This window comes from Ascidia mentula, chromosome 2, assembly GCF_947561715.1.
Source record: "Ascidia mentula chromosome 2, kaAscMent1.1, whole genome shotgun sequence".
Taxonomy (NCBI): domain Eukaryota; kingdom Metazoa; phylum Chordata; class Ascidiacea; order Phlebobranchia; family Ascidiidae; genus Ascidia; species Ascidia mentula.
The window spans coordinates 2,797,667-2,813,419 of record NC_138567.1 but is presented as its reverse complement, the minus strand read 5'-3'; the positions used below and the strand labels follow the sequence as shown (position 1 = coordinate 2,813,419).

At 36.4% G+C, this 15,753-nt stretch overlaps 1 protein-coding gene across 1 annotated transcript; it reads right to left on the bottom strand.

Annotated features, from left to right (window-relative positions):
- Nucleotides 1–2,340: 2,340 nt before the first annotated feature.
- On the bottom strand, nt 2,341–9,473 carry LOC145889220 (uncharacterized). The gene is made up of 13 exons (XM_082980122.1): nt 9,327–9,473; nt 9,089–9,245; nt 8,983–9,029; nt 8,723–8,829; nt 8,466–8,658; nt 7,621–7,704; nt 6,805–6,924; nt 6,398–6,508; nt 5,201–5,326; nt 4,758–4,877; nt 4,094–4,201; nt 3,864–3,968; nt 2,341–3,260 (listed from the first exon to the last, which is right to left on the bottom strand). The coding sequence occupies exons 1-13, from the start codon at nt 9,460–9,462 to the stop codon at nt 2,497–2,499; spliced, it is 2,178 nt and encodes a 725-aa protein (XP_082836248.1). The 5' UTR covers nt 9,463–9,473; the 3' UTR covers nt 2,341–2,496.
- Between the last annotated feature and the right edge of the window lie 6,280 nt (nt 9,474–15,753).

Sequence of the window (15,753 nt, the reverse complement as noted above, 5' to 3'; positions counted from 1 at the left end):
TAATGTAGTTGGGTTTATTCATTAAACTGCATTCTTTTGTTTCTCTTATGCGGTCTGTTGGCCTACCTGTCGATTTTTCGATTATTTTTGGCCGCGAGTCGATAATTCTACACACTTGCATACGCCAGGAGTTAACTTCGTGACGTTTCAATAGTTGGTTACCCGAGTACGACGTAGGAGTGGCGCTTTCGTTTACCTTTAAAATACAAATGTTAAATAGAAAACTACGAACAGCGAGCATTAAACATTGACAATTCAGAGAATATTTTGTCATTGTTGGCAATGTTACAGAAGAATTTGAACAGGGCGAAAGTCGTGTTTTCCAAAAATCTTCAACCACTGAGACGCGGAACATACAAAAAATTACTTTGCAATGCAAAACCCAGGCAAGTGCAGATGCAGCAAAACTTTATTGTTAAATGTGATTTTGTGTTAAATTGTGCAATTTGATTAGTTCACGTACGTGCGCATATGTTATTTTGGGTTAATCGCTTCGTTTCTATCCGACATATCGGCTAATCTCTAACATATGTGCAAATCGGTTTTGGTTTTAATTTCACATCGACATTTTTATTAATCCTGTCGAATTCATTATTTTATGTAATCTCAATAACCGTATATATATCGATGGCCGTAAGCCACAGAAGGAATATAGAGAACTGAGCGAAAAGGCCCAAGTAAGAAAGAGAACTGAGCGAAAAGGCCCAAGTAAGCCCGCGCACTGTAAGAAAAACCGTGGGGAGAAGGCTCCATTGAGTGCTTACGCGTAGTTATCTAAGGTATGTGTTGTCGTTTGTTTTTGCGCTAATTAAAAGTTCGTAAAGGTAGCCCGTGCGGGTGTTTTTTTTAAAAGTCATAGGAGTCAGATACACGGCGTCTTTTCTCTCTGCAAACCCGGGTACCTGCACAGAAAATTACTCATCCGTAACATGTAAACAGTGACGTCATGAGCCATTGTGGTTTAGTGACGTTTGCAGTTGTAAAACAAGAACGTGCAACTGTTTTACAAAAAAAGACAAACTTGTCACACCAGAATTGTCACTGCAAATCAAGTTTTACTGTGCTGCGTTTTGGCCATTTATTGTTGTGCAAATTATACCTTTGTAAAATAAATTGACTTCAATTAAGGAATTGTAGCAAGGACCAGCAGTAGAAATAGAAACATGGAAATTTCTCCTTACTCTCACCCAAGCCAATCTCACTAACTCTGCACTGCTGTCATCTCAAATGTATGCTCGATTTATCGTACTGATTCAATGCACAATATATTCACCAAAAAGGTCTCAAGATGTGTATTAAGTTTTTTGAAAGGTTTCAGGACCTTCTGGTGCAAACTGCAAATATGGTGCTGGATGTCAAAATCCCAAAATGAGAAAATTGGCTTGTTAGAACGTAAACACTGGAACTTTCTACAATAGAGATGCCCATTTCCTCAAACCTTTGTCAGGTATTTGTTCAACCAACACAACCAAGATTTGTATTAATTAGTCAGAAGCAACAGGCCTCTGATTGATATCATTAGATTTGTTACCAAAATCTTTAACAGTTTCCCATTCCAAAAGGTTGGGTTGATATGCAGTACCCATGATGAAAATGCATTATTTTATTCAACATGCATTTGTAGCGCAATCGACTGTAGTAACCAGTTGTAATTTGGAACTATTGGTTGCATAGCATACAGAAAAGTTTTTTACCTTGCACATGTGGAATGGTTGGTAAGGTTATTCTACCCTGAAAGGGGTGGGCACACTTTTCTATTGACAGTCCAAAAATCATCAAATATTTGACATTTCTTAACCATTATAAAGTGGACAATTAGAGTTACACCATAACCTATTTACAATAATTATGCTTTAAAATGTGGCCTAGGTAAGTGACGTGTACAAACATCAAACTGCAGTACAAACCTTGTTTTAAAAAGTCACTAATTTGCACAAACTCCCAGCAGACTAGATACAAAGACCTAATGTACTACATTTGGCCCTTTAGCAGGAGGTTGACTACTTTATTGTTTTACTTCGCAAAGTATTTAAAAATGTCTTAAAGTTCTTTTTATAGTACCTATTATTGGCTGCACCCAATGCATGTGCTATAAGCTAACAATATGAATTGAGCCACTTAAAATTATGGCACATTTTAATGACGTTGTCCATACTTAAATAGTTTTTTATGATGTCATCCACTTTCATAAAAGAAAAAAGCAAAGTCCTACCAGGACACTTACTTTCTTTGGCTAAAGTTGGTATCTTTTCCAACCTGACATCCAACAGATTCTGTGTTTTTGCCTAAAACCTTGCATTTACCAAAGCTTAGTCTTAAAGTCAATATCATTTATTTGTTTTATTATCGGCTACAAATCACTAACGACATGAAAATAATAATCACAAAAGTCATTCATTGCATGGTAGCTACCTTCCATTTTCATGTAAATTACCTAAACAATGCATAATTCAAACATATTTAACAAAAACACATTTTGTGTTTGTGATGTCATAATTATTTCCTTTGTGCAAGTTTTGATTCAACTTCACTTAAATTGTTTTCACTTTTTTCAATCCACTCCTCCCTTCTCTCTTCAGTTATGTCTGTTGCGGTTCTGAAAGCTTGGATTGCTTTTTTATAAAAATCCACGCTTTCATTCAGTCGATTTGTTTCCTCGTAAACAACACCAAGGTTGTTTAACAAATATCCGAACACTTTATGCTTTGCTGAGTTTTCACCAAACTGTTTCCTCATCATTTCAAGTCCAAGTTTAATTGTTGATTCCCTCGACAAATAATCTTCGATTGAAAGTTGACTCAATTCAATCGCGTGCAAACACCACACTTGCTTCTCACATCTGATATCTTCTTCCACGTTTTTAATATTTTGTATTTTGAGTCTCATCGTTTCCATCAGTGGGATCACATGATCACTAATTATTCGTTTGTTTTCAAGTTTTTGATTCGAATCCGATGTTTCCATCAAATCTCTGCATGTCAGACACAAATCCCAAACACATTCCCTCACACCTTTCACCGCCTCATCTCCATCACGTTTGACATAAAGTTCAGACGCAACATCGTAAAATAAAATCGATTCCAAATCTTTTCCCTCTCTTCTCTTTTTATCTCCAGTTGTTTCCAAATCTTCCGCAGTTTTCCCACAACCTTCAAGCGACCTTGAAAGTTGATTTCTTGTTTCATTTGCTTTAAAATATTTATGTTTTTCCAACAAATTCACGTAAGTTTGGATCAAAAAAGTTGAATCGATGATTTCATCTGAAATAAAAACAATTTATTTAATTTAAACATAAATAAACCCAACCTCCCACCATCACATACCCTGGCGGTCTATTCAAAGTGTCAGTGTTTCGGGGGATTTTTTTTGGTGGCGCTAAAGAGTGGTAAACGTGTATTTTTTTAAAAAAGGGGACATATTGGAAAAAGAAATTCAAGGTTTCGTACTTTTAATGTTTTACAATTTATCAGAAAAGGGATTTTGATTATGTTTAGTATAAAATCACAGAATATACACGTCAATGCCGTTATTTGTGATGTCATAAAACAACAAATGTGCTGTAAAACCATGTATGTTTTTGTCACGATATATGTGATATTTGAAAGTCCTAAATGTTCATTTTTCCCGAACTTTCCCAATACAGTGGTATTTAATTATGAAATGTTGTATTTACTGTATAATCAACAGCTCTCTTTGAAGCATTTGCATTGCTTGCATTTCTGTTAAATGGTATTCCTACATTCCTCTTACATAAAAGTTTATTCATGTTTCAATACTAGTAGTTTTCAAAAAGGGGGTGCTAGCAGTCTGTTCCTAGGGGTTACCAACAACAGATACAGTTTTTTTCAAATTGTGTTTATTACCTGTTTGCTGCTGTTCCTGCACAAGTTTTCCTGCATTTATCTGTTCATCACTTGAAAAAGGATCATGGGTTACATCATAAGAGGTGATTGGATGCTGTTCAGTGCCTTGAAAGTGATTAAACAAAACTAAATCTAAGCTACACCTTTGGTGATGTTTTGTAATTTTAAAAAATATAACTTTGCATATGTGTTATGTAAATCAATGGGCTTGTAATAAACAATGAAATTACCTGTTTGTTGTATTGCTCCCTGGATAATATTCCCAGTATATACTCGTTGACTATTTAATAGTTCAGTGAACCTTGGGCTATAAGGAGTAGTTGCAGGCTCTTCAATACCTTGAATAGGTTTTACAAAAATATATTTTCATACTTTTGTCATGTTAGTGTTAAGCAAGTTGGTGATTTTGTGAAAAAAATAGTGCAAATAAACTTGAGAATGTACAACCTTATTTATTCAATTGTGACGGTGTTCAAAAGTTAATATAAGCCGCCTTCGAATTTAAGCCACATGTAAATGTCATAGGGAACCTTAGGTGCCCTATAACAATAATTGTCAACAAATCTGTCCATTGAAATTGTCAGGTACGCTGATAACTGTGTTTGATAAAACGTACTGGTAAGGCAGAGCAAGTTAAACATGAATTTCATTGAAACTGAGAGCCACAGCCACCCACGAATATAAGCTGCCCTCGATTGAACACCGCAGAAACAGTAGGTTCAAAAACTTTACAAGCTGTGGCTTACAATCAAGTAAATACGGTACAAGACTTTACAGATTTTCAAAAAAAATGAAAAGAATTAGGCCTAGGTAGGGTCACATAAAGATTCATGTGCAAAAAAAAAAAAAACAACGTTAAATTTTGTCAATTTACTAATTTACAAGAAAACGTACCTGAAAGTTGCATCAATACTATTGCAGCATCTGACTGCCTCGTAGAAATATCACCGCTTGTTTTGTATTCACCAAAGCTTGTTGGGTTATTGGCAATTTCAACATGGTTTGCACTGAATTCTGTATTCGGAAACATAATAAATGTTACATCATATCAAAATAAAAAAAGATGGTGAACAGGGACTAAAAACATCTTTCTATGTCAATACTCTTCGCGTAGTTTTTGATATTAACAAATTTGCTAGGATGGACTGATGGCCTCATTGCATGACACGAAAAAAAGACATGAGAAAAAGGTGTTGCACACATGAATTAACATAAAGATTTTTTCATGTCACAAAGTTGCAATGAATTCACTGCATATTTTACCATTTTGGAGAAAATTTCTTCCTTGCATTTCTGTGTGACTTTTGGCTTAAAGCTTATTAATTTCAAGTTAATACCTGTTTGTAAAGTTTGCACCGTATTCCGATGTTGTTGTGTTGGGTTAGCGGTAATCAAAGAACCATTTCTGGGTGGGACACTGGTGACAGTATTATAGGAACTTCCACCATTACAGAAAGTAGAATCTACACAAAACAGAAATTTATAACACTTCCAATATGTGTACAATGACATAATTTAAGCTTTACCAAAAAATTAACTTGTAGATTAAGTGCTCTGACGAGGCTCGCAAAAAATATACATATCTAGCATGTGGTTTAAATTGGCGACAAGGAACTTGAAAGTTAAGGCTTTGAATAATGCAGATTATTTTCTTTATTGTTGTGCGTGTTGAATAGCAAAATGTCGTCTGGTAACTAACGTATGAGAACGACCAGGCTTATTTCCATTATAGGATTCTTGTACTTACATAAGTTTAAAATACAAAAATACATAAAATACATTGAAATAGCGACAAAACAAACGAATAACCTGCATGTTGTAGGCTGAGATGTCTCTTTAAATAGGTCCAATTGAACAAAAAAACGGTCTTTGTTTCGAAACAAAGCAACATGTTTGGCAACCATGCCATGTGTTTGGTAAATGGTTAGTTTTAAACATAACGCGCTTATTCGCTGAACGTTAAAGCAAGTGTTGGCTGATGTTTGCATGGATTTTGTTCAAAAATTTATTTGCGGTTGCACTTACTTAGCCATCTAAAGAGACAAAATTAATTTGGATGAGGATCCCAGCATAGCAAACGATGACCGCATTAAGTTTTCAACACTATATAACCATTCAGTTACATACTGATGTTTAATAGTGACTCAAAATACAAATTTCTCCCGAAATAATCATTTGCAGTTTGCAATTAAATGACTTCTACTGGCACCAATTTTTTTGAACCACTTTGCCACCAGCATCTATATGCCAATCATTGAAAAAACAAATCTAGTAAGATCGATGTGAATGCTGCAAGATTGGCATGACCGATAATTGAGTTATTAAAGTAATTCAATTTATGGTCTTTAAAGACAATGGCATTGGTCTGTTCATGTTACTGAATATCGGTAACTCAACATTGTTTCACGCCACGCGTGTCGACAGTGGCTTCGCATATCGAAAACTTAGAATGGCAAAAAAGGCAAAAATTGGGCCTTAATTGTTCATTTCTTCTTCTACCACCTAGCCAAATTTCCAAGATTTTTTTGAAATACCTGTTGTTGATGGAAGAAATTGCATAAGTTGTGGTTGCTGTGTTGAGTTGTTTGCAGTAAAGGCATCGTTTCCAGTCAAGAGATTTAAATTTCCGCCCACTGAAGTAAAACCTGCATTAAACATAAAAAAAAAACTCAAATTTAACATCGAGATGAATCTTACACTTTAGAAAAATTACATAGCAGACAAACCTAAAAGCTAATTTCCTTGTTTGGAATATTATCTGTGTGTGTGAACACAAAAACAAAAAAAAACAAGCACAGATCGAAATGAGCCGGTTTGCATGTCTTGTTTATGCTGGCATGATTTTCAATGTTAACCAACTGTAAGGTTTAACGTTGTTCAATTTGGCTTATGATACAAAATGTCCTTTCTGTACATACAGAACTGTAGCAATGTGAAATACCTGTTTGTGGTGGTAAAACATTAGCATTAACTGAAGATTGATTTGCTGGCATGAAGTTTTCTGTAGCATTGCTGACAAAATTATGGTAACTTTCAGGTTTACCAGTGTTCAAAGCAGTGTCTACATTTGAGAAGCAAATATTTAGAGGCAAAAGTATACAACAAACAAATATTTAGAGGCAAACTAACACTAAACAACAATTATTATATTGATTATGATAAGAAAAGAAACGCTTGCATAACTATTATTCTAGGTCATTCCAAGGACGTTGAATGCTTTCACCATTATTCAAATAATCTAAACATTACAAAATCAAAAAATATAAAGAAAAAACATATACAGCATCCGAATTTTTTTGGCAAAGCAAATTATTTTCTGAGCCCTATAAATTAATGTTATCTATGTTACAACCAAGCTTTGCAAAAGTAGCTTTAAAGTCTAATTAAGAAATGACAATTATCTAGATCTCAGTGAACTGTGAACTTAAGATCCTAGGCAAGTTACATTAATATAAACAAATTGCCAGACGACCACATTTATTTACCATCATCAAAAACACTTGTTTAGTTTTGTGAGTAAGTCTTACAAAAATAAGAAAGAGCTTATTTTATACTAAACATGCTTATTTTTTTAAATCGCCAAACTTAAGACTTTGCTGCAAGCAGTCCTACCTTACCATTTAAAAGAAAATACATGATTTCTGTGTTGTCTTAGGTGGATGTTGAAGCTATTGTGGGTTGCACAGTATTTTTGTAACTTTATATATCAGTATCTTTATACACTAGTCACGAAAATATGTGTTTATGTTGTTTGTACCTTCATAATGTTGCTGATTGAGTCTGGTGGCTGCATGTTCTTCTTTTGCACCATCCGTGTTAACCTCAGCGGATGTTGTGTTTCCTTAAACAAAAAAAACGCATTAGAATATTAAAAATTCCCTTAATCTGACATTCTACACTGGTGATGTACAGAATCGTCCTAAGTTCGGTTCTGGCCGAAACCAAATATTCAGGAGTTTTTGTGGTAGTTTTTAAGTTATATTAACGATCCTGTACCGGGCATGGGTAATACAATAATACTTCATTGAACACCATCGCTTCCATTTCTTTAAGGTTATGTTGTTAGAGAGCGTACATGCTAAGACTGTAAATTTGTGTGATACACAATTACACGGAAAAGAAAAGATTTGCGCCCAAAATATTATCATCTTTCAAAGTATTGGAAATTATTAATACATGTCACATGCTATTGTTGGTATCTCATAACATTTTCATGAACGTATAAAGTTCGTTTTTTTGGGCCGAATTTAACTCTCAAGAAACACGTTTAATGTTTTAATGTTTTTCTTGAACGTTTAAGTTTGGCTTTGTCAAAATTACAAAATAACCTAGGGGATGAAGTAACAAACATTTTTAGATCACTTGCGATTTTTTAAATTGGAACTAAATCTGCAAATTACGGAAAGGCGCTCGCATACGACCTGGAATGCTTTTGCGTATCACTAGTGGTACTACCGGTTGGGAAACACTAAACTAACTGAAGCTGTTAATAACATTGTACCAAAAAGTGTATTATGTTACACATTTACAAAACACTCTTATACAGAGAAATTTATACAAAGTGCTTCTTTATCAATATTAAAAAAAAACAATCTTACATACCTGAAACTTCATCAGTATTCATACAATGAGCACCTAAACACTGTAATATTGTGGCCATTGCTTTATAGGCAGAATTAAGAGGCATAGATTGAAGTGTATCTGCCACAAAATTGCCAAAGTTTGAAAAGTTATAATGAGATTGTGACTGAGTTTTTGATTCCTTTGAATGTGTATTGTTGTGATCAAAGTTTTCCTAGTAAAAGGGCAAATAGTTTAATAAAAACATACATACATGAAATAAAGCAAAATTTTTTTACCTGCGACTCTGAGGTTGACAGTTTTCGTTTCTTACAAAGCGGTGAGGAGTTTGTAGTAGTTGATGTACACGAAATATCTGCCTCTTCCATTTCATTTCCATGAGATTCTACGAAACATTTCAAAAGTAATTAAATTATCTTTAATATTATGCACAGGGTGTTGCTTTGTAATTGCGATTGAACATGGAGAGAAAAATTATCGTGTGCGTCGCACAGCAAAAATATTGAAATCTGGTCACTGAACACATGATATAACATACCATTTTCAGGAAATTCAGTTGTGTCTGAATCAGGGTTATCAACAATACTGTAAACAGACATAATTTTATACACTCACAAAACACAATGGAATTTTAAATAGCTTACATTGGTAGTCGTAAATGACCCTGTAAGAACTGTAGATCTGTGTAGTACTTCCAAACTCTTGTTTTACCTTTAGCACTTTTTTTATTTCTATCCATAGCTTTTTTTACTTTTGAAAATCGATCACGCAGACTTTTCCACCTTTCCTTGCAGTCATCCACTGAATATTTTTTAAAAAATTGACATCTTGCATAATTGTTGGGAACACAAAAGCAGTAGCCAATGTAACAAAAGAATTAACCTGGTTGATGCGTTTTTTGACTAATTCGTAGCCATACATTTTCTTTGAATTCCTTATCTTTGTAATCTTTGTGTTTAGAATCATACAAGCATGGCTCACGGCGAACCATTGGTATCAATACCTTAGCAAGCTCCATTATAAACAACTTGGCCTAAACAAAAAATTTGTTATTTGAAATACTGTAGCCTATTTTTATAAAATATAAAAAGCACAAATGGACGGTAATAGCAAACAAAACTGTATCAAATCAAATGATATATTGAACACACTCTATATGTTTTACTACACAAAGGAACTGAAACTCTCCAAGTCTCCATCCTAAAACCTCACGAGCTTTGGTTGACGTCAGGCAAATGTTTGTGTTAAGCCGATAGGAAACCTAAGGTAAAACAGCTAAACGGTAAACACAAGAATGTCACGAAAAAGAGGAGGTCTTTGCTTGGTTGGCATGGTCACCATTAGATATTTGTCACATTATACTATTAGGAACAGATCAATGTACATAATGGAAAAGTCCGGAATATTTTCGGCATTTTTTGTTGTTGTTACCTTCCAGTGTTTTGTTGTTGTGCCTTGAATTTCGCAATCGAACGTCTGGCGACATGTTTTCTTCTACACAAGGTTGACTTCTGACGCCACACAAACCAACCAACGGGAATGACGTCGCTCGCAGGGCCTTTCTTGGGAAACTGTTTTACACGTGATGGCGTGGCAATTGTTCACTCGACGTGGAGAATACATTCCTTACCGGTGGTTTTCTAATTTTGTACAAAAGACCAACATTTTTGATGCCGAAACTTTTTGTAACTTCATTAAAGTTTCATGCAAAATAAAAACGATTTGAGTCAACATCATCTTTTCATTCCGGCAACATATCGCTGTCAACAAAATTTTGCCCATCAATGTGATTCTTTTTTTATCAGTGACTTACGTAACAATATTGTTTTGTGTTGCAAAGAAAGGAAAATGGCATCAGCACTGCGTGCAGTCAAATACAAACACCTATAAATGATGTCAGGTCAGACAGCGTTCTTCGCCCGTTGCTTCGTCACGCCCCGCTTACAACAATAGAAGCTGAAGCAAAGGTCGGGTATTTTGTATTTCTTCCTGCTATTACCACACGGTACGCCGCGTCGAACGTCAAGTGTTACTCGGCAATTAAACTTGCGACATTGGAGTTTACTTCTTGCTGCTGGATTGTACAAGTCTTGTGAAAAATTCGTGGCACAAAACAACAGAATCGCCCAAATCTATGTACCCACAAACGTTACAGATAGCATTATTTTCGTGGCCTTCAAAAAACAATTACCCATATATGTCACATTAAGTTATATACGTAAGTGTAGACTCTTATGCGCCAGGCCTACAAGAGCTAAAGGCTATAGTAACGGATATATTTCGTCAAAACAAACCGTCCCGCCCTATTCAACAATTCCTAACCACGGTATATCAAGGTCACAAAAACCACAATATTGTATTCTAACAACCACAATGTTGTTTACTTTTGTGAATTAGTTCTTTATTTTCACAATTTATCAAATACCTTTTTGCATTAAGGTGTAAATACAACAATTTCATTCAGTCACATTGATCACCTCATACTCTCACGTTGCGAACGAAAATGAATAGAACTTAGCAACAACCACAACAATGATTTGACAAATGGATTATTACGCACAGTGACCATTGTTGCGTCGCAGTCAAGGAGGTGCAGTGATAGTCTGGAGATGTAACAGTCGGCAATGCATTAGCTCAAGGAATATGGTTTGGAATGGTTTGATTTATGGCAGTGTTTCCCAACCGGTGGTACGCGCACTACTAGTGGTATGCGACGGCATTCCAGGTGGTACGCGACAACCTTTCCGTATTTAGCGGATATAGTTTGAATTTAAAAAAAACCGTAAGGGATCACTTAATGTTTGTTACGTCATCCCCTAGGTTACTTTCTCAATTAGGTGATACGCGTCGTCGAAGTTGTTTACCTCCATGTGGCACGCAACCACAAAAAGGTTGGGAATCACTGATTTACGGTGAAAAGCAGACGTCTTGGAAAAAGAAGTTGCAGCAATCTACACCTGTCCAAAGTTATTTTATACTACTCATGAAATTTTGGAAACACTTGAATAAGGACTTGACCTGGAAAGTTTTTCCATTCACTTTTGACAAATTGAACTTCCAGTTATGAGTGGCCAAATACACTGAGCGGGTAAAACCCATCTACAAACAAGCAGAACATTACAAACTTTAGTGAAAAGAATCTTGCAAACACGAGACCTCAAAACATCTAAAAATAATAAAAAATAACGGAAGAGCACATAACCGACGACCCCGTGTGATGTATTCCACCCCAGTACGTCACGTGATCAATGTGTTTACTCAACGTCGGTAGACTTGGTTGGTCGCTAAATTACACAAACCATGAAACAACGCGTCAAACGCCATGCGTTTGGATTACAGCCTCGCATACGTTTGTATCGACTCGCTCGTGCCGCTGACATTTACGAAATGAAGCGCACCGAACAAAAAGCGGAAAGTGTTTACTTACCATGGGTTTCGGCATTGTAAGGTCTGTCGGCACGTCCTGTGGTAAACCGTGATCTGAACCTAAAATAAAAACACACTTTGCATATATTTATACATAATGCCGCAAATTCCTTCCAAGTACCCTCATCAATAAATTCAAAAAAATAGGAGATGAAAGTTTGGCCTCTTTGTCGTGAGGTTCATGCGAAACTGATATTTGCGACACGAAGTCGCGCTCTTGACGCTTAGCGCTCTGTGTCTTGTGTTTGGCGAAAACCGCAAAAAGAAGGCCGACCTGCGCTGTGGCGGTGCATATATACCTGCCTGCTTTCGATGCGAACCAAAACTATCCAACAGCGTGTTGTGAGTGTAGATGAAATAACTTAAATTAAGTTGTTATCACCAGGATATTTATTGTTAATATACAAGCGAGGTGTTGTAACGTTCTGCATCAAATAGCAGACATTTCATTGTTGCGGTCGTCGGGTTGTAACGCATTAGCAAGTTGACGAAATAACAATAGGGAAACACTTGTTGAAATGCTTTGCGATTTGTAACTGCGCCACTACTGGTAGATTGTTTGAATGTGGATTACAGCAGCGAATTAGATACGGAGTTGCTTTCAGCACATGTTTTGAATTCATAGTTAGATTGTGGTATAGAATTGTAATTGAGCCCTGCATGTTGGACCAGAACCCAAAAACGTTTCAGTAATGTGTCTTTCGACGCTTGACGCGAATTTGCTAACTGGCGGATTTCGCCTCATCGCGTATTTGATACAAACCGAAAAAGGGAATCCGGGCTGAGTCGCTTGGTATATAATGGGTGCCGGTTAAGGATATGCTACTACAGAACTGTAGCAGTTTAAGAACGTGTTTTATTTGAGCAGACGAAACAAAACAACTTTAGGAGTCGCTAATTGTAAAATTTATTTATTGTGAATTCGTTGACATAAAGTTCTCCACAAGAAGGCAGCAGATTTTTCAGTTTTATTGTATGTTGTAGGAAGTCGTTTCGAAGCGAACTGTTGGAGTTGAATAGTACCCTTAATGACGTCACGATCAAACTAGCGCTTTGCTCTTCGCTGTTGGATGATTTTAACACCTCCTGCGCATGTGTTAAAGAGTACGAAATTAATGACGCAAATATCAGAGAATGAAATAGGTTTGTGGTATTTGAAGGCAATTATTGCCAGTCGGACGTTTCGCTTTGGCCACTAATTCTACGACCGGTTTAGGATACAAGAATATTGTAAGGGGGTTGGCTATTTAAGTCACGTGGTTTACGAGGGCTTGTTTCTATTGTTTGTTTATTCTTTTCCTGGAGGTCGAATAATGCAGAATTATTCCCATAAGTTATGCCAAGTCACGGAATTTTCAAAATCACTAAGCACGAAACTTTTTACCTCTCAATATCCAGCTTTGAGTGATTCCTTCCAGATTCAACAAGTAAAACTTCGCTTTTTTCAGGTTCTTAAACCGCTGTAACAACAAAGCTTTAATATGCCTGTACACACTTATTACGTTGCTCGCGGTCAAGAAACCTATCTGGTTGTGTATATTAGAGACGAACGTGGAAGTCTGGTCTTCAGATACGAGGAGTTGCGCGCCTTCGTCGAACTTACAACATACGCTGGGAATCCCCTTGCAAACCCAGAATCTGATATGGACACTGACGATGATGGTTATAACATGGCAACAGTTCCTCCACTAAACTAACAAAATCCATATGCTAACTTTGTCATTAGTTCTTCAGCTTTTTACTCGTAATCACCATTATAAAACTGTAACGTTAACCAAAAAGCTGTGCTCTTCGATTTAAATATTTTACGTAAGCTCTTTGTACCTTTTTTATTCGAATCTGGTTATACTTTTGAAGCACTTCAACTTCGCGCCGATGTTGAATTGATTTTTTTACGATAAAAGTGGCGCGAAGTAACTTTATCTACGAACCCATTGTAACTGTTGTCCTTCAAATTCCTTACATTTCGTTTTCGTTACTATACCGTGCATATTGAATCATTTTCCGCATGATGTCGCTGCTGCATTGAAATGGAGCTGGTACACCGAACCAGCGTTTTCGGACATGTTTGTTGTAAATACTGTTTAAACTATAATAGTCACCAATGCAGCGCACAGAGGTATTTTGAAAACTAGCATCCTCCATTCACCGTATATATCAACATGCAAGTGTCGTAGTTCACCGTCTTCCAACATATCGTGAAAAACAACATCTCGACATTAAAACTTTATTGTACGTTTGATTCATTATTGTTGCGACATAACCTTGAGGAAGTCTCACCGGATGGTGGACGAATCGTTGATGACAATGAAAATCTCTCGTAACTTAAGTGTCAAAAGAACAATTCTTGTTAATTAAAAATTATTTATTGGTTGACCCATACTGTTTCAATTCGTACATTTTTTAATGGTAGTGCTGCGCCAGGAACCACGTTGATGAAGCAGTATACGTGAAATTTAAATTCAAATAGTTCATGTTGCAGTGACCAACCAAAACAGACCGAGTGCGTGCGCCTGTCTAAATGCTTACGAAGCCAAATCTGTGTAAGCTTACACGTGCAAAAATTCATGCAGTGCTTTTACAGTCTTGACATCTGGGCTTATCTGTCACGACGCAGAAGTGTTTTATGCTTTTGCAACACAGGGTCGCCCCACTGCGTAGTTCCTTACAGGGCAATCACAGCCCAGTAGGAGGCTCGATATCAGACCGACACAAAACACTGTTGTTCCCATATGCATGGCAGATTTTATCCACAGTTTATCGGTAACTTTTGAAATCCACCTCCAAAATGAGCGTCCGGAGGTCAACAAAACTTAGATGATTTTACAGGGTGCCAACTTTACAATACTATTTTCAACTTTCAAAATACCTGTTTGTTGCTTCTGTGGTATGGTTTGTGCACGTTGCTGTGCTTTAGTGACATGCAAAACATGACCATTGTAATTCCAAGGATGTTGAATGCTTTCAATAATTTCATACCACCTGGAATGCCGCCGCGTGCCACCGGGTGGGAAACACTGCTATAAACTATAACTGAAGCTGTTAATAACATTGTAGCAAAAAGTGTATAATGTTACACACTTACAAAACACTCTTACATATAGAGATGTTTGATACAAAGTGCTTCTTTATCAATATTCATAAAAAACAATCTTACATACCTGAAATTTTATCAGTATTCATACAATGAGCCCCTTAACACTGTAATATTGCGGCCATTGCTTTCTAAGAAGAACTAATGGGCATAGATTTAAGTGTGTCTGCCACAAAACTGCCAAAGTTTGAAAAGTTATGAGATTGTGACTGAGAAATATCTGCCTCTTCCATTTCAGTTCGAAGGAAAAGAAAAAATCTCGAAGTCTGGTGACTAACGCATGCGAAAGGCCTGACATATTTTTCAACCAAAATGTTAAGCTTCTTAAATAAACGCTTTCCTTTGTTCTCAGGACGCTGCATTCACGGCTAACCACAAGTCTGTTCCAGCACAACCGTTTAGATAAAATCTTGTTCACAAAAACTTTAAAAATACCACAGTCGAATCACAACCTGTAAAAACGTCTCTCGATTTCTCTTAGCGTCTCGTGTTAGTCCGGTTTTATCTTTTATCTCGCCAGTCATTGGTCCAGCCGTGTCACGTGAGAGGAAGGGAGCGCTGCGATATAAAATCAACGTGCGGTGACTGGTGCGTTCGAGACAATTCGTGAATAAAATATAAATTGACACAAAACATTTAACTAAGCAGGTGGAAGGTGAAGAAACAGAAGGTGAAAAAGAACGTGGCGTAAAAGAATACGTGACACAACGAAAGCGTGAAACTTGGAAAGAAAACGCCAACAAGTGATCGCAAGTTCTTTTGCGCTACAAAAACGTTTGATATACGTTT

Coding starts and splice junctions, on each gene's coding strand:
- LOC145889220 (XM_082980122.1), bottom strand. CDS start 9,462: ATGGAGCTTGCTAAGGTATTGATACCAATGGTTCGCCGTGAGCCATGC. Junction 9,030..9,088: donor GGTCATTTACGACTACCAAT/GTAAGCTATTTA, acceptor GTCTGTTTACAG/TATTGTTGATAACCCTGATT. Junction 3,969..4,093: donor GGGAGCAATACAACAAACAG/GTAATTTCATTG, acceptor ATCACTTTCAAG/GCACTGAACAGCATCCAATC.